Below are 19855 nucleotides of genomic sequence, written 5' to 3'. Positions count from 1 at the left end.
TTTTGAAAGCGCATCTTGAGTTCAGTGAGGTCAGATCTACCAACATATACTGCCTATACCTCCCCCTGCATGAGGAAAGTGTTCCCACAATAATCATAGAACAGTTTGCATTCTATGGACACTTTGACCCACACATTGTGGTGACTTTTTCTTAGATTCTTTTATTCTCTTGGGTTTCCTGGAAATGACACTACACAGGGTTTTACTGAATAGGCTTATTTTCCTCTTAATCATATCATGCTTGGTTAACACCCTTCTACTTTCTCTTTCTTCATGCACGCTGGGCCTCAGGGCAAGGCCCATGCGGACAAGTCATACACTAGAGATGGTTCTAGACTGAAGGATGCTTGGAATCTCCGAGGGCGATATACTATGGCCATGATGGGAAGAATAGTTATACACAGGCCTCTGTGGGAGGTAAAGGCAAAGCAGGATAGACGGAGCAGGGGAACAGCCATAACTGCATTTGATCCCTGTGTCTGAGCTGTCACTGCATAGCCTGTGGGCTACACATCATGCATAGGTACAACTGCACTCCTTCATTTCTCTCCTATTATCTGTTTCTACTGTTTCTACTCCCTTCCCTTTGTCCCTTCTCTCACAATTATTCTTTTCTTTCTCCAACTACCTTCTGGGTTATCTGGATGTAACTAAGCTGGGTCCTATCAGCAGTGTGCTTTGTCTTTCATCCAGTTACCCCTCAACTGCCCTCTCTGGGTACCAGAGTCTCTTGAGAGGCCCACACTAGAGCGAAGTAGCTGCAAACATCGCTCTCTCAGGTGGCTCTGCAGAACAGGCGGACCTATGCTACACGACGGTTGGGTCAGAGAGCATAGCGCTCATTGCCCGGTGCACCGAGCAGAGAGGGGGCCCGGGGTATGCATACATTTGGAAACGCCTGCTGTCACATGTTGTGCCTGGTGTCTCATCTGAATGGACTCTTGCTCTCGCCCTGCTTCTCCCTTCCCAGCATGCCCTTCTGATGCAAATACTGCACCTCATTTACATGGGCCAACCACCAGCTTCTCGCGCACCCCTATTCTCTAAGTGTTTAGTCGCGGCACTCCCAAGTCTGCCCGGCGGATATGGTGGTGTAAGGGGGCGGCGGGTTGGGGAAATTGTATCAAGTTAAGACCGCAAAACAGAAATCCCTGTGGAATGTTGGAAACCTGTTGGGTGTAGACGCTGAAACATACCCTCATTTGTATCTTACCCCTTGCATCACGTATAAAGCAATGGCACATACCAAATATTACAGCTCACCTATAGTGATGCCTAAGGGCCTCATTGCATATTGATAGAGAGCAGGCATCTACAAGTACGACCCTCAAGGGCCCCATCTATACCAGGGTTTTCAGGACAACCTCTGTCCATGTAAATAACTCCAATTTAGATATAGATTGAAAGATCAGCTTTTTTAATATGAGTACCCATTGTGCAACTCTGCAAAGGAATAGCCTGGCATGAACATAGTATTGGCAGGTGCAAGTACAGAGTTGTCATTTTGCTCCCTTTATTTTGACTTTCTAACCCAAAGTACATTGCATGCTAGGACTTAAAGTTTCCCTTTTTCTATTATACTCATGCAAATTAGTTGATGGCTGGAAGGTTTAGAATTAATCTTAACTTCTGGCATTGTTCTGGGCAACCCTCCAGACCCTCACCTGCCAAGCTATTACAAAGTGGAAAAATCCATATGCAAATCAGGCTTGGCCCCACCCCAAAAGGGCCAGTCCAGCCCGAACTGCTAGGTCACATCCCTTCTGCACGAGACCACAAGCATCCCCAGACATGCTTTGGCCTACTGCAAAAGGCTGCTGGCTAAAAAATAAATAAAAGGACTGGATAAAGGTGACACTCATAACATGGCGACAAATGGCAACTCTACAAGCATGGGACAAAAAGCAATAACTTGACGAAAAATCCTAGTTCCTTTGACTCAAAAGTTCCTCAACAGATTCTATTAGTTTCAAAATTAGACATCAATGTTTGCAGGTCCCCCAAAATATTTCAAGCCTGTGGGCCTGAATGCATTTCTCCCTGTGAAGGTTTGTTTTTATGCAGATGGCTTGTGGGCCACGTGACTGGGAAATAGCGTAAACACTTTCTGGTCTGAGTACTTGGCCATCATAGACAGGCTTACCGAGGATGAACAGCATCTCCACGGCGATGTCGCTGCCGATGGTGCTGCGGGCCGCCGCCACACTCTCATCAGTTCCCGTGAAGCAGACATTGTACGGCACCGTCACAGCGACGTAGAAGGTGGCCAACAGGATCAGCCAGTCCCATAGCGCCTTGAAGATACTGTAGTGGAGGAGGATGAAGCGGGCCTTCTGCACCGAGGCCACCTTGTACTCGGGGAGCGATGGCTTGCTCTCAAAGACGTTCTGCAGTGAGGGAAGAGAACAGTGCGATTCTCAGCTCAGGGTTTCACCTTCCAATTTCCCTTTCAAGTCCCAATCATCACATTATATGCAATAATAATCCTTTATAGGACACACTCCACACACTGGGGCTCATCACGAGGTGGGCGGCAGCCCTTAAATGCGGCGGTAATGCTATTACTGCTGCATTTAATGGTTTGGCCTAATCATGAGTTGGGCAGAAAGTCAGACTTTTATCGACAGCTTTTTGCTGGGGGTAAAAATGTCCATTTTCAGCCCGGTTCCGGAGCTATTAGCGCAGCGCTAATTGCGCCGTCGCTAATAGCGTTGCCCAAAACCCATTGGGTCCAACGGACCCAATGGGAAATTGGAATTTACTGCCTTACCGCTACACATGATCCAGCGCTAATAGCGCCGGACCGAGTAGTATTAACGCTATTTGCGTTGTTTGCATCCTGGCGCAATTACTGCCGGGATATCGCCAACCTGGTGATGAGGCCCACTGTATTGTTTTCTTGGTCCAATAACAGCACTGCTTGTACTCACCTGGGGCCAGATTATCAAAGCTTTGCACTTGTGCAAACAAGTGGGGCAAACGGGTTTATCACCAATTTTGCTGTTTAGATAATATGAAATGCAGCAACCCGGTTTCGCTCCAATTAGTATCATCAAAAAATGCTTCCACAAGGGCAAAATTGGAGCAGGTTGTTTTATTAACTAAGTTTGCTATATAACATGAAAAGAAATTAGTTAAACACTTTTTGTTTTCTGTTACACACACACAAACACACACATCTTTGCAGTAGTCAGACTGAGCTTTCAAATCGGCTTTTAAAATGTATTTTCATATTAGATAGTTATCGAACTAATCATCGTGAATTCATCAAAATTCCCAAATGTGGGATGCTAATATTTACTGTATTTTATTGCATGTATGAACCTGAGACTAGCCACCAAGTCTGAATGATTCAATTTAAAATGTTATCTTTGATATGGCTAATCAGCCTCTGGCTCACATCTCTTTCTAGAACCCAAACTCAATGCACATGTGCACACTTTACACAGCCTCCCACTGGCTATCACTTTGAAATGCTCAGTTGCTCCTTTTGCAATAAAGCATGTTAATGGACTATCCCAATTTTCCACCCAATTTCCCCATTTTGAAATGTTTAATTTATTGCGGGAATCAGTGCCTAGACCTTGACAAAGTGTCCTTTTAAAATGTGAATCAGTTGGAGAGAAGGCAGGGGCGGGCGGGAGCGGCGCGCAGACCAACCCAGGGGCAGCAATACCAATCACTGCCTATTCAGGAGACTCATTTGCATTCTAGTCTTATTTTAGATAAAAGTAGGGCTCATTTGCATGTTGATGTAAGTCATTTGCACAGGATCGCTCAGCAGATGATCCCGAGGTGCCTCTGCGCAGTGGTCAAAGTGTACGAAAAGAAGTAGCTGTTACCTGCTGACTCCTGATTCCAGCCGCTCCTGCCCACATTGAACACTCCCGCTGCGAGACGGGATTTGAAAACCTTTTCTGGTGTGGAATGTAGTTCATATAGCCTTCATCCGTTCAAGTTTCCTGCAGGTCCTCTATAAGGATCTAGGTGTGACTTATCACTGCTTACAGGCGGTGGCATTCACAGGTAGAGCATTGACTATTTTAATGCTCACAACAGCATTACAGAGCAGGCCGGTACATCCATGAATTGCCCAGTTCTTGATTCTGCTGGGAACCCCTGCACCCAATCACTCATCAGACAGGATCATATGGGAGTTTTAGAGAATTGGATTCTCTAGGACTCACACTGGGATTACCAAAGGGATCCCTCGTGAATCTTTGAAAGACCTCAGCAAATTCGCCCTTCCATGGCTGTCTCTCTGGGATCTTTGTATCATGTGTTGACATGCTGCGGAGATCCACGTATCATGTTGACCAAGAATGAGGGACCACCCTGGGATGAGTGGGCAAGAGAATAGGGTTCGGTTGTCAGGAGGGATATGATTTCTGTATTTTGGTTTTCCTGTACACGCTGAAAAATAAACAACTGAAATCACAAGCCCTGCAACCAGTCATTTGTGTGTCCCTCTCAGCCTCTGTGAAACTGTCCATTATTTTTATTAGGGTATGTATTGGGCGCAGATCTGGTTTCGGGATTGCATTGCAGAAACAATGAAATTAAGTGGGAGCTCCATCAGCTTGTCAGAGAGCAGAAACAACCACCAATATTGTTAATGTGCCCCTGTCGCAGCCCTCCTCTCTGGCCTTCCCCACCCTGCTTCTGTCCACCAACTCTTTCCCATCCCCTTTTTACTCTCGATTGCTTCTCCCCTACCTCTCCTACCAAATTAGCATCCATACTTTGCAGCGTCATCTCATCTTGCACTTTATCAACCCATTTGATCCTCAAACAAACACAGACTTAGTCCCGATCAAATGCCCTTTTCCCTCTGAGCTCTGTAACCCACCCTCTCTCTGCTCTGCTCTCTTCACTCTTCCTGAAACCTGCAACTGTCCTGACTCTTTTTAAGAAACCCTCTGCTAACCTAAACATCCCAGCAAACTATTGCCCAGTTTCTCTACTTCTACACTATTCAAAGGTCCTTGAGCAAGTGGTCTTTAACCGGATAAAAAAGTACCTTGAGGATAATGTACTTGGAGATCCACTCCAATCTGGATTATATAGTAAACACTCCACCGAGACTGCACTCATGCATGTCTCCAATTTTTCTCGGTTGATCACTGTGGCAAACTCTCTTCTATACTTAGTATTTCGGACCTTGCTGCTGCTTTCAACGCTGTTGGCTACTCCTCTCTCCTCACTCTCCAGTCCATTTGGTTTTGCTAATCTGCTCTCACCTCCTACCTGAAGGTCACTCCTTTAAAATCTCCTTGAACTCGTAAACCTCTGACCTATCACCTCTCCCCGTTGGCATCCCACAAGCATCCATCCTCGGGCCTATGCTCTTCACTCTTTTTACTTCTGTCCTAAAAAGACTTCTCAATGTTGGTTCCTGAAGAATCTCTGTACCATTGAAATCCACTACCAATTCCTCTGTTCACCAAGACAGATTATCTAGAAACATATGAAGAATCCCAGAGATCAAGATCCTTTGGTACCCCCTGCACCATCCCGTAGAGACGCTGCTGCCCTAGGCATGCCCATACTATTGCATTCATCAGGGTCCTCTAGGAGTTGTTCCTTAACCATCTCAAGAGATCGCAACCCTTGTGATGAATTTGCCTAAATGGCTTCTGAGCCCGTTAAGAGATCAACCCGGGGGCCAGGTTCCTCCGTGAAACAGTGGATGGTGTGCCCAGGTAAAGAATGAGGAGCATTCCCAGGGCGCTCTCGCTCCGTCCTGCTCGCTTGCCAACGGCCAATCATGGTAGTGCCACCACACCTCCTCCTAAATAGAGGACCACTAACAAAACAGGACCCTTTTCCGAAACAGAACCCCTGAAAAGGTTAGTCACAGTAGCAATACGAAAACTCTACCCCAATATAGGCCAACAAATACCAAGCTCCTGCCCAAAAACAGAACCCCTGAAAGCCCCTTCCGCAATCATCAGCAGCTGCTGTAGCAAGCCCCTAGGACCTAGGAAGCTGCAGTGCCACCTTTTCCAGCTGCTGACAGATGCTCCTGTCAAATGAGCCAATTAGGGGTCATTTCTGTGCATTAAAAAGCACTTCTTGAATTCACTAATGCAATGCTTTTTTTATGTGTGCCGAAATGAGGTGCTTTTCTCTGCTATTGTAATGAAATATGTCCTAATAATCCATTTCCAAAGACATCAATTTCTGTATCATTCATTAAGACATATGTGGTAATTAATAGACACTTCCTTCAAGTAATCTTTTCAACATTCATAGTGCAACATGACCACTTTTTGTAGTCATTTTTGTATATACTCCGCGTTTCTTATTGCCCCCTTTTTTTATTCATGCTGTTTTATGTAATAAATGACCCACTTTATCAAAGTAACATAATCATTCATAACAAACGTTAAAATAAGTTTGTGACACCCAACAATCAGTGCTTCTCATGTACATCTATTTGTTACGGTAACATATATGTCAATATATGAACAGAACCAATACAACACATATACACATAGAACAATACAAATGAAAGGAAATGGGAATTAATTCACTGCTTTAAACACATTTCTGCTGTTTGTATCTCTAAGGTGTATTTAAGGTTCTGTTCATATATTGACATATATGGCAAAGCGCCCCACTACTTGAAGAAAAATATCGAAGTCTACACACTTAAGAGACACCTTTGCTCAGTTGGTAAAAACCTATTAAATAGTCTTTCTTGATACCCACCGGAACCAGAGATCAGTATGTCTAATTAATTCTGTACCCATTGTGTGTTACAGCGCCCTGATGCCTGTGGGCTTACAGCTCTATAGAAGCATATAAATAAATAAATAAGGTATTACCAATCCCTTTAGTTACCTGAACAAACAGCCATGTGCAAGCCCTTAGTGTTCTTGATGTGTGTGTGTATGTTGTTCAGGGTTAGTTATTCGTCCTGATGGCTTTTAATTGTGGTAAGGAAATTACCTATTGTCTTTCATTACTTCCTCCAAAGGTTATCGACCAAAACTGGGTCCTCCTTTTCCTTGTTCTCTCGGTAATATGGTGTAATATACGGGTAAAATGTGTCTAATTTGAAGTCTTTAATGTCCTTAGCAAGTTTCCTGTGCTTTGTCTTCAGTGTATTTGTCATAAATAGATCCAACTGGATGTTGATCTCTTTCAGTTTGTCCCTCGCGTTTGTTAGTGCTGTATTTGTTAAGAATGTCTCCTCCGGTTGCCAAGTCATCTTTCATTTTTGCATGAATTCGTTGAGCAGTCGTGATGGTTCACACCACTAGGGCCCGGTTTGCAACAATACGTTCTAATGTGCCATTCTAACTGCAAGTGAACCCTTTTACAGCAACCACTGTATTCAACCATATCAAATGAAAGGGGGTCGGGGGGCTCTTATAATATTAGAAATTAGCGCCAAAGTACTATTGTAACAAAAGATGTCCTAATTATCAAATTTCAAAGACACCAATTTCTGTATCATTCATTAAGACATGTCATAATTAATACACACTTCCTTCAAGTAATATTTTCAACATTCACAGTGCAACAGAATCACACTTTCTTTAAAGACATTTTTGTATATACCAGTCGTTTATTATTGCCCCATTTTTATTCATGCTTTTTTATGTAAAATAGTTGACTCCGTTTATCAAAGTAACATAAACATTCATAACAAACATTCATAACAAACACATTCATAATAAACATTAAAATAAGTTTGTAACACCCAACAATTGTCTTTGCGCCTGCTAGGAACAGGTGCAGGGGGATGCGGAAATCATTATTGGGTCATTTATGATCCTGTTCTAGTCTGCAGACCAGCAAACAAAGTCATTGAGACCATGCAGGGACACTGCAAACCCTATCCAGAGCATGAACCTAAAGCTGAAAACATCCCCAACTCTCCTGAGTCCTTCCTACTGACCACGGGCCTAATCGGAGGTTTGTTCCAGACACCAGCAGGCAACCCTCTGAGGTTAAACAGATACCAATCCAAAAAGGTGGTCAGGGTTAAAATTGATTTAGGCCAGTCCCCTCAGCCTCACCTTGACCACCTTGACCCACAGATGTCTGGGACCCACAGCCAAACTCAATCCTGCAACACTTGAGGACCACAGCTGCAGGTCATTAACAGAGCCCTATCCAGGGTTGGGAGGGGGTCTACCTATATAAGCCATCAGTCCAGTCCAGTTATGTGGAGCAGATTGTGACAAGAGGTCAAAGGACATTGGAGAGTGTTACGAGGAAGGTGGAACATTGGAGTTTGCTTGAGGCAAGTGAGGTGAAAGGAACTAAGAGGGAGAGGTGAGGGTCTGGAGGAGGAGGAGGCTGTAACATTAGAAGGAAGTGTTGGTAAGAGTTTGGAGAAATAGGAGATCACATATAAATTAAGTGGTGGCAAGTGTTTGTAGGAACAGGAAGTAACAACAGAAGGAGTTGGCACAATAGTTTTGAGGAGCAGGCAGTACTATCAGAAGGAGATGCTGGTAAGAGTTTTAAGGAGGAGGAGGTAATATCAGAAGAGGCCTACTAAGAAGTTGGAGGAGGTGATACTAGGTGGACAAAAAATGGAAATCATCTCTTTCTCCGGGCTTTCAATGCCATCTCTCCCCCCATGTCCCCTCTCCTATCTGCTTCCCACCTAAAGTCTTGTTCGCTTGCCCAAAAGGCTCACTACCTTGGGGTTCTCTTTCATAGCAACCCCAAACTACAAGAAAAATCACTACCACCACCCCTGCAGCTCGTACTAACCTTCTCAACAATTGGAAAACGTGTTCGTTGCTTACTCTCCACTCTACAAAAACTGTAATCTCCACCTTTGTACTCAGCAAACTTAACTACTGCTCATTCCAACACCTTGGCCTTCCTCTCTACTACTTTCAACCTGTAATAAAACTCTCACCTTCGCTACCCACACTCTTTACAACCTACCCAGATCCTCCCCCACTTGTATCTACCGACAACAGGGTGGTGGATCGACATGTACAATCCCTCCTTTTCAAGATTTTTCTTCTACTCTACAAATCGTCTGCCTCCTCAGTATCTTTCTGATTGTATCTCTGGCTACTCATCATTTTCTTCCTACTCTGCACTCATCCTCATTGCCCCATGCCCCTCCTTTGCATCCTATCGCTTCCGCTCTTTCTCCCTACTCACCCCGCTCTGTTGGAACCTGTTGGCCATTACAATCAAAGGCAGCTTGATTGTGGATCTCTTATTTGCTAATGAGGGAATTCCCACTACCTTCTCACCTGACTCCACCACTCCCCATAGTGCTGCATAATAATGCAATTTTGTATATTTGTTAGCGCCACTGACACTGACAAGGGACTCCCCCGGCCAGACTACTAAGCGCACCATTGATCAGCGGCCATCTCTCAATGACTTTCTTGTTCTTCTTTTGTTTTTCCTGCACACCCCTGCCCGCCAGCAGTACTAATATCACTATTGCCTGCAACGGCTGGGCAATAAGGATCTTATGGTCCCCTTGTCCTTCTTATGCACCCTTGCTTGGGCGTGTAAACCAGGCTTCTGGGTTTATAAAATCCCATAATCCTCACAGGTATGATGACTAATTCTTAATTGTAACATAACACAAGCACATATACAAATAAATAAATCGCATTCCCCTACTCCTGTTACGGAAAGGCAAAGGGGAATGCGCAAAATATGACAGGGGTATTTCTGACCCTGCCATGTCTTTTTCTTGAAGTCTGACAGTCACGGTTAAACAGAAAGGGATGGAAATGCGATTTTCTTTCCTCGCTTTTTATAGAGACATGCCCTTTAGGGCTTCTGTTGTGTATTTCCAGACTCTCTGGCCAGGAGAATTACAATATGGCTTAGATGACTAGATGGGCTCTACATAGTTGCCAACATGATCCATTCCAATCTCTAGGTGCTTATCCAGTCCAGGTTTTTTCTTTGCATTCTGAGACCTGTAGCACAGCTTTTCCCATTATAAAACTCAGACTACACGTCCCAGAATTCAAAGAAAAAACCCAGACTGGATAAGCATCTACAGATTGGAATGGATCATGTTGGCAACTATGGCTCTAGGCCCATCGCCTGTGGACTCTGGGGATTGCCACTGCTATTTATTTCGCTATGATGATGCGCGTTTTGTGGTGTATGCTGTTGATGACGGTGATGATGCAGATCTGGGAGAGGGGCCTTCAGGGCTGCAGGAAGGGGGTAGAGATCCCAGGTTACACTTAAACTTCGGAGAGGGTGTCCATGTCCAACTAATGGCATGTTTTCTAGATACTTGCCTCCGATCTAAGATTCGTAGCAAAATGAAGACTGAATGCCGTCGCCCAACCCTCCCAGCAGCATCAGGTATTACACTGTCAGTGTACTAAAAACGTGCTGCATTTATTTTTCTAAGTATAGCCTAGACCTCTCCAACGATATGTAGAGGCCATGTTACCCCATTAAGGTTCGGCTCCTAGCACTGCTCCTCATTAACGTGGCTGAAATAGGCAAATAGCCAAGTAAGCTAAATAATAAATAGCCAAATATGCAGCACAGGCTGCGCCTCAGTCGGAAGTGAGTAATTGGGATTTTGAGCATTATATATTTTTTTGGTGACCCAAATATATCTATAACCCAGGATAGACAGAAAGACATCTGGTTGACGAGTAGTCGGAAGTTAGGAGCTCTCACTGACACATCGGATGTGTTCTTTTCCGGACCTAACCTGCACCTAACACACATGCACTTACTACACATAACATGTAGACGTACGACTAGGACACATGCACCTATGAGGTGTCCAGTCAACTCGTCGAAAAAAAAATGGTCGACTGCAATTTGGTCGACGCAATTTGGTCGAAAACCAAATGGTCGAATTTTTTATTTTATTTATATATTTATTTTGCGGGTTTTCGTTTAGTTAAAAAAGGGGTTTTTAGAGAAAAAAAGGGGGTTGGGGGGGACCCCCCCCCAAAAAAAAAAAAAGGGTTAAAATAAAAAAAAAATTTCGACCATTTGGTTTTCGACCAAATTGGTTCGACCATTTGTCTGGTCGACCAATTTTTTTCGACGAAATGTCTGGCAACCCACCTATGACACCTACTACTACGACCCATGCTCCTACCACACCCTTTTATGACACACAATTACTTCACACTACTACAACAAACACTCTAATGGCACACACTTCAATGACATATGCTCCTACGACACGCGCTGCTATAAAATGCACTCCTACAACACACACTCCTATAATACATGTTCCAATGACAAGCACACCTACTACACACACGCCTACTACACATAACATGTGGATGTATGACACAATGCTCTTACAACACATGTTCCTGCCACATGCAATTGTACGATGCACACTTACCACACAATCTTACAACACACACTGCTAAAACACATGCTCCTACAACACATACTGCTACAACACGTGCAGCCACTGCATGTGCTCCTACTACACACACACATGCTCTTATGACACATGTAACTACAACATGAGCTCCTTCGACATGTTCTGCTACAACCCATGGTACTACGACACACATTCTTACAACACATACTGCTACCACACTGGCATGTGCAACATGTGCTGCAATCACGCTTGCAGAGCATATGAGTTTTACAGTTGGTACATTACATAATTAATATCTCCTAAAAACTCACATGAAATGCAAGTCACAGCTGACTTTGATGTCAGTTTTAAAGTGATAGAATAAATGTACACTTTTCAGTATATCATTATATTTATAATTGTTCTTCTAAAACGCGCTTATTACCAGAGATTGGTTTATAAGGCGGTATCGGGATTCAAACCTGTGTTGCGCGTCATTGTCTTGCTTCCAAGACAAAGGCCTGAGCACTGAGCTATCCTTTTCAGTTCATGCATTACACAATTAACATCTAAAAACTCACATCAAAAGCAAGTGATTTTGAAGTCAGTTTTAAAGTGATGGAATAAAAGTACACTTTACATACAAAAATGTACACCTTAGGAGGCATAGAATGCATGAGCAGAATGCAGGTACATTTTATATTAAACATTTGAGATATTAACATTGTGTATATGAACACTAATAGAGTCCTCCTACGGCACGAGCACCTAATGCACACATGCTTAGTACACATAACATGTAGATGTATGACAAGTGCTCTCACATGCAACTAGTATGAATGCACCTACAACACATGCCCCTACAACACACGCTCCTACCACACACACTCTCACAATACACCACACACTCTTATGCCACACAGTCTAATAACACACACTCCTATGACACATGTTTCGATGACAGGCACACCTACTATACAGGCACTGACTACACATAACATTTCATTGTACGACGCAATGCTCTTATGACATACGTTCCAACCACACATGCTTACGATGCACACACTCTCCACACACTCTTATGACACACTCCTACAACATGTGCTCCAACAATGTGTGCTTCTATGATACGTGGAGCTACTACACATGCTCCTACTACACACACACTCCTACGGCACATGCTCCTACAACATGTGCTCCTCTGACATGCACTCCTGCAGAACATGGTCCTACAACACAAATTCTTATAACACATACTCCTACCACACAGGCGTCTACAACATGCGCTGCAATCATGTATGCAAAGTGTATGAGTTTTTCAGTTGCTGCATTACAAAATTAATATCTCCTGAAATCTCACATCAAAGGCAAGTCATACAAACTCTACACAGAGCGTATGACTTTTACCGTTTGTACATCACACAAGTAACATTTAAAAACTCACATCAAAGGCAAGTGACAGCTGACTTTGATGTTAGTTTTAAAGTGATGGAATAAATGTACACCTTTCAAATGAAAATGTACACTTTTGATATGAAAATGTCCACTTTCTAGGCCATACAATGCATGAGCAGAATCGAGGTACATTTTATATTAAAACCCTACATGTACATTTGTGATATTAACAATGTGTATATGAACACTAATAACATGCACTCCAATGACATCTGCTCCTACCACATGCACCCCTATAACAGCTGCTCCTACAACACAAGGTCATACAACACACTGTTATAAAAGATACTCCTATGATGCGCGCACTTGCGACATGCACTCCTACTACTCATACTCTTATGACACATACTGTTATCACCCACACTCCCGACACATGCTCCTATAGCATGTGAACCTTCAACAAGTGTACCTACAACACTTGCATTTATAACATGTGGATGTACGACATGTGGACATAGGACATGTGGATGTACAACATGTGCTTTTATGGCACTTGCTCCCATAACACAGCATCTACCAACACACACTCTAATAACAACCACTATTATGATACACACTCCTATAACACACGCTCCTACAACAAATGCTCCAACACATGCTCCTAGAACACAGACTCCTACAACACATGCTCCTTCAACACACATGACAAACTATGTTACGAGACACGCTATTACGAAACAGCGAAACAGAAATGTACAACACAGGCACTTACAACACATACACTTACTCCATGCGCTGGCATGCAACATGCTCTTATGCTACACACACACACTTATACTACATGCACTTACAACACACACTACTATTACAACAAGCACTCAAAATTTAAAATCACTTAAGAGTAAAAAGAAGTAACAATTATTTCAAAAAAATGTTTACAAAAGAGTTAAGGTTAAAACAACAAAAACTTAACATCTACAAACATCAGAAATAATAATGCTATGATAACATAATAAACTTTATTAATATATTTTAAAAACACATATTGAAATCATGGCAACCTTAACTCACACACACACTTAAAAGCATACAATATTACCATAAAAGTACAACAATTTCACATATAAAAACATGCAATTGTATAAAATGTGACATAATTCAAAAGAACATTAAATGTACACCTATAATATGTTGAGTATAACATATTTTAGTGGTACAAAATTACTACATAATAACAACTTAAAATATAACATACACAAGCATAAATCCTCCCAGAAATGGCAATAAAAAATAAACTGAACATTTTACAAATAAATAAACCTACAATAACAAAATATACATCAATCAATAAACTTTATTTTGAAATATTCATTTCATAACAGCACAGAATAATCATACAAGAGTTATACGCAGTATAACAAATCTGATGAATAAATCCCTTTTTAATAAATGTTTGATTTTCTCAAACAGAGAGCATTTTCAATAAAACCATAAACCGACTCAGCCACATTCTCACATGGAAGGGAGAACATCATGCAACTTTGCCTCGCACATTGGACAAACATTATATATTCTGAAAATGAGTTAAACAAACTTTCTTCTAGGCAACTTTAAAATAGGACAACAAAAAAACATTAATTAAATCTTCCACCATTCTTCAATTACAACTGCAAAAAGAGGCTATGGTCTGTGTCTTGCTAATAAAGAATTTTGCCACCACCAAACCTAGCGGTAGGTGGTTTACTCTAAGATTAAATAGAATACCCCACTTAAAATATATATCACAACATGAGCTTTCCTAGTTTGCGACTTCGCCGTATTAGTTATTTTCCCTGGATAAAGACAGCTTTGATTTTTGAGATAACAACTGCCCTTTCCTCAAAGTGCCTCATAAGAGAATTACTAAATCCCTGTGAGAATAGAATATGCTTTATAAACTTCAGCCTTGGGCTATACCCACCCACCTCTGAAGTCAGTAGATTCTTTATGATCCGATTTGAGAGATGCTGGTTGACTTCCCTTGTGCGCCAAATTCTTGCCCACAGTAGCAATGGTTTCAGATTTAGGGTATCAGAGATATATTGGCAACCAGCTTCCAACAGAAACATAGTGGCACCTAACGATACTGCAAACAAACCACTCAGAAAATTATTCTCTTTGTGTTGGATTGGGGTTGAAAGAGAGTAACTCCACGCTTCAGCCCCATAACTATCAGTTGGCACAACTTTAGCATTAAATATGGGGCGAAAAGTCTCCAAATGGCAATCGCCAAGTTCTTACCCAAATGCAAAACTGCCCTGTTCACTTGAGCGCATTTAGTAGGACCATTGGACACTTGCGAGTCCCAATTCAGATTGTTTTTAGTAATAATCCCTAAATAAGAAAGTACCTTCACCCATTCCAAAATTTTGCTGGCTGCCCAAATCATTGGCAATTTACCCTTATGGTGACCCACACACACAACCTTATATTTTGCTGTGTTAAGACATATACATAATCATTCAAGTATCACACTTCACAACAATACATGTCATAATTATAAATACATATAATTTACTAAACAATAAACATAACATTTGAAAAAGAAAACATACACTAAACAACTAAAAAGGTTATAAAATAAACAAAGTAAAAACATAGTAACATTTACTTCTACAAATAATAATGTATAAAGAACATTTATAGTCATTACACTATTCATTAAAAATGCAAGCATTTAAAATATGTGCTAAATTAAATTTCGTAAATAATGCAAACTGTAAATACTACCAAAAGGAGCATATTAAAACATAAATAAATAAAAACAGTTTAATATGTGTATTATAAACAAATATTCAAACAACACATTACATTACTTTCACTATAAAGCATTTTAGAGCAAAAACAGAATATTGCATACCAAAAACAGGTTGATTTTAATATACATGTTTTTAAAGTTATTAATAAAGTGAGTTACGTTCTTACCTTAATGTTATTTTTTCTGATGTTTTTTGTTGGTTTAACCTTAACTCTTTTGTAAGTATGACCCTCACCATACAGTCCATTCATACACTGCAGCCATCTCACATTTACATTGCAAAATGCAGAGTACAATATGGAAATCCTACCTACAAAGCAGCTCACTTCCTCCATCCTCCCACTCTTGGGAGCCGATACATAGAAATATGCGCAGAAATCCTGCAAGGGCTGCGCGCCGAGAAGGACATTGCACGAGCCTGCACACAGAATAAAAAATGCATGCCCCCCGTATTCATGGAATTTACTGCACAAAGTAACTGTATTCGCAAGTCACACCCGGAAACGCCCCGACACGCCCACACGCAAAGCATAAACATCCAGAACAGCTCCCTTTGCGCATTCCCGCAGTGCATGGGGTTCCCCGCAAGCAGGCCTGCATCTCGGGGACCCTGTGCAGGGTACCCCGTAACTGTTGCCGGCGCCCTGACAACATGCATATGTAAAATCGTAACTCGGTCTAAGCTCCAAAAATCTGCAAGCGCACCCTCGTTAACCATTCCTGCGCCCTGCTAAACTGCATATGCTCACCCCTATGTTAGATTGGAACCCCAGTTGCGTAGACGCAACCCTAAATCCGACATGCAAACCCACCTCCATGCTGCGAATCCTACGCTGAAGTGTAATTACGCCTGCCTTTGGGTGGCATAGTGATCGAGGGATTTGCGTGGCCATTCCTATGTCGAGAGGCTGCGTGGTTGTTTCCATGAATACGTGCCATTTGGTACAATTGTGGGCGTGCAAGGGACTGCCTGCTGGCCGTCCCTTGTAACGCTCACTTTTTCGTATGTTCTTCCCCATTTTATGAGTTCCTCCCCCTTCCTAGCCCTCTGCGCAAGCCACTCGGTGGCTCGCAGAGAAGTACCGAGCCTGTGCGAACCCCACGCACATCCTGGAAACGTCCTGCGCAGTGAGACCCATGAAACGACGAACGGGAATTTGCATGCCGAATGGCGCGTAAATCCCAGATTTTCCATGCAAACAATTCCATGAATCGGGCCCTTGCTATTTTTCTAAAACCCAGCACCAGTTTTTGTGTCCGAGGCTGCATTCTTCTGCTGTTTCTGTTTCCATATTGTTCTCTGCATTTTGCAATATGAATGTGAGAAGGATGCAGGAAATTAACCAACTGTGGTGAGGGGCACGTGGTGCTGTGAGCCCATGACACTGATGTAAACAATGGGGCCGGCCAGTGCATAGTTTGCGCTGCAGCACAGGTTCATGGAAATGCACAGGTCACCTTTGAGAAAAAGGTGACCTGCACATTTCCAAAAATTGGCATCTTAATACAGTGCATCCTCTGCGCCATTTGTAGATGCTCAATTCTTTGAAAATTGCCCACCCAGTTTTCACACACCTATTAAAAGAACAACTTTTAAATGTACATCTTGCTCCAGATCAACCTTTGCTGCAGCAAAGCTATCATCACAGGTGCATAGTGATTCCTGTGAGTAATCGTAACAATGCTGGCTGAGTGTTAGGAGTGTTGTGATGTTTGTGAGGGCGAGTTAACATTCAGAGAATGCTGGTTAGGTTTTATGCATAGCTTAAATTTCTTCAACCTTTACCTTACTTTTGACATTTTCAACATTTGTAGTTTTTAACTTTTTATATGTAGTGAGTTGTATATGATCCGCAAAAAATGACGCTAAAGCGTTTGCCTCAACATTGTAAATTTGCAATCTCTAAGCGTTTTAACCAAACTTGGGAACTTCTCACAATTCCGCAGTAGATGCCGTCTCTTTTACTTCACTCCCTTTATTTCTGCCCTATACTACCTCAGCCCCCACACTTCAGTATTACTATTTGTGAAATTAACGAAGGATGTGGCAACAAGTGAGCAGACCGAGCCACAAATGAAATCCAAAATGGCGGAAAGGTTGACGATATGAGACGATATCAATTATCACAGATAGATTGTTGCTACTGGAGGTGTCCTCTCGACTCTTCTCAGCTGCATTTATTTTCTATACACTGTTTCTTAAAGCAATAGGTGGATATATAGATTGTGCATCCATAGAATGCAGGCTGTGATACCCAATATGACAGCAACATGACACAAAAGGGATTGCAATTATCACACCCCATACACAGTGCAAGACCTGATAACAAGGAGCTTGAAGGGAGGTGTGCACAGTGGCAGAGGATACTTTTGGTGTGGGGGAGGGAGACAGACAAGATCTGAGGATGCATCAGGATTCTTAAAGATTCATGGTTCTGTTGTTGGGGCTGGTGAATGTTTTCAGTGCAGGGTCCTAAATAGTTCCCCAAATTAGCGTGAGCAACCAAGCATAGTTACGTAACCTAAAATATTTAAGTGCGGTTTAGAGGATTCTTTACCAAGAATATTTTTTAAATAATGGCCCTCATTACGAGTCTGGTGGTAACCGTGCCGGTAAAACCGGCAGGTAGCCGCCGGACCCGTAATGATTTACTGGCGCCTGACTTGCAGGAAACACTGGGGCATTAGAACCCTGGTGGTCCGGTAGGTCAGGCACCAGTAATTGTACCACGGAAGTACCAGCAAAGTTAATAGCGGTGCCAGTGGTTCCATGAAAGTCTGCGGTCGGCTGCCGTAGGGCACCCACCCTGCGCAGACTTGTACTTTGCCGGTCCGGTAACAATGGTGCTGGTAAGCTTACCGGCACCGTTGTTACCGGACCGGCAAAGTTGTAATGAGGCCCAATATTTTGAAATGGTGCATTTTGCAGCACTATTTTTGAGAAAAATTGGGTAAAAAGTCATACAATTTACAATTGTATCTATAATGTAAGACATGAAAAAAATGCTGTAAATTTCATGATTCACTAGGAGTTACACATCTGGCGAATATTTTTAGTGAAGAGACCTAAATATTCCCCTACATGAATGAGACTGAACAAGTGTAGCGATAGAGCCCCCAGAAATGCAAGGAGGTTTCTCCCCTGAGAACCTTTTTAATATAATTTGTTGAAATGGTGCATTGTAATAGCACAATGTTGGAGAAAAATGATGTACAAAGCCTTAAAATGTACAATGTGTGGGTAACACATGCACAAATTCAATAAATGCCATGTCGTCACCAGTACATAGGAGCACTTTACACAATTTGCATTAGGCTGTGCCAAAATCTATCTAACACAGTGATTGAGTAACAGTCACTATAAATCCTTGCATGATGCTGTGCCCACAAAGGGTGTCATTACGGGTCCGGCGGTAACCGTGCCGGTGCTACCAGCAGGTTGCTGCCGGACCCGTAATGATTTACCAGTGCCTGACTTCCCATTAACAACCCCGGCGGTCCGGTAAATCAGGTGCTGGCAAATTGTAAGTCCTCATTCCATATCGGAATGGGGATCACGGAAGCATCAGCACCGTTAAAAACGGTGCCAGTGCTTCCGTGAAAACTCTGTTGATGGGTGCCGTTCTGCCCTGCCGCTCTGACCTGCTGGGTGGGACGGCACCCACCTGCAGAGTTATAACATGCTGGTCTGGAAACTATGGTGCTGCTAAGCTTACCGGCACTGTTGTTTCCGGACCAGCATAGTTGTTTCTTTGCCAGTGATGATCAATGTGAATCCCTTGCATGAGGCTGTGGCCACAACCTATCAGTGTCAGTGCGTGTCACTGTAAATTCCCGGCCTGAGGCTTTGACCACTACCTATCTATGCCAGTATTGGTCTCTGTAAATCCCTTGCATGACTCAGTGTGCATCATAACCTATCTATGCCAGTAATTGCCACTGTAAATCCTGTGCATCGAGCTGTGACTGCAACCTATCCATGACAGTATTGCTCATTGTAAATCACACACCTGTGTATAGGCGCGTTAGAAATACCATATCATATCATATCATATCATATCATATCATGCATGAAGCTGCAGCCACATTCTATATGCCAGTAATAGTCACTATAACTTGCTTGCATTAGCCTAAATCCATGCTCTATCTATGCTAGTATTTGCCGTTTTACATCACTTGAATGAGCCTGAGCCCACCCCTTAACTATGCCAGCAATGGTCACTGTAAATCTCATGCATGAACCTGAGGCTACAAACTATCCATACCTGCAATGGTCACTCTAAACCTCTTGCTTGAGCCGGTGGCCATAAATATATGGCAATAATGGTAACAATAAATCCTTTGTCTGTCTGCTATCTGCC

The 19855-nt window shown here is 42.6% G+C and overlaps 1 protein-coding gene across 1 annotated transcript in view; it reads right to left on the bottom strand.

Annotated features, from left to right (window-relative positions):
• Nucleotides 1-19855, bottom strand: part of KCNH4 (potassium voltage-gated channel subfamily H member 4) — a 976843-nt gene that overhangs the window by 368963 nt on the left and 588025 nt on the right. Inside the window, exon 5 of the mRNA XM_069634470.1 lies at nt 2144-2387. Within this exon, the coding sequence (XP_069490571.1) occupies nt 2144-2387 (244 nt within the window). The remainder of the gene's footprint in view (nt 1-2143; nt 2388-19855) is intronic.

This window comes from Ambystoma mexicanum, chromosome 13 (genome assembly GCF_040938575.1).
Source record: "Ambystoma mexicanum isolate Mex_15411 chromosome 13, UKY_AmexF1_1, whole genome shotgun sequence".
Lineage (NCBI taxonomy): Eukaryota > Metazoa > Chordata > Amphibia > Caudata > Ambystomatidae > Ambystoma > Ambystoma mexicanum.
The sequence above is the reverse complement of the archived record's forward strand: the minus strand, read 5'-3'. Positions and strand labels throughout refer to the sequence as shown.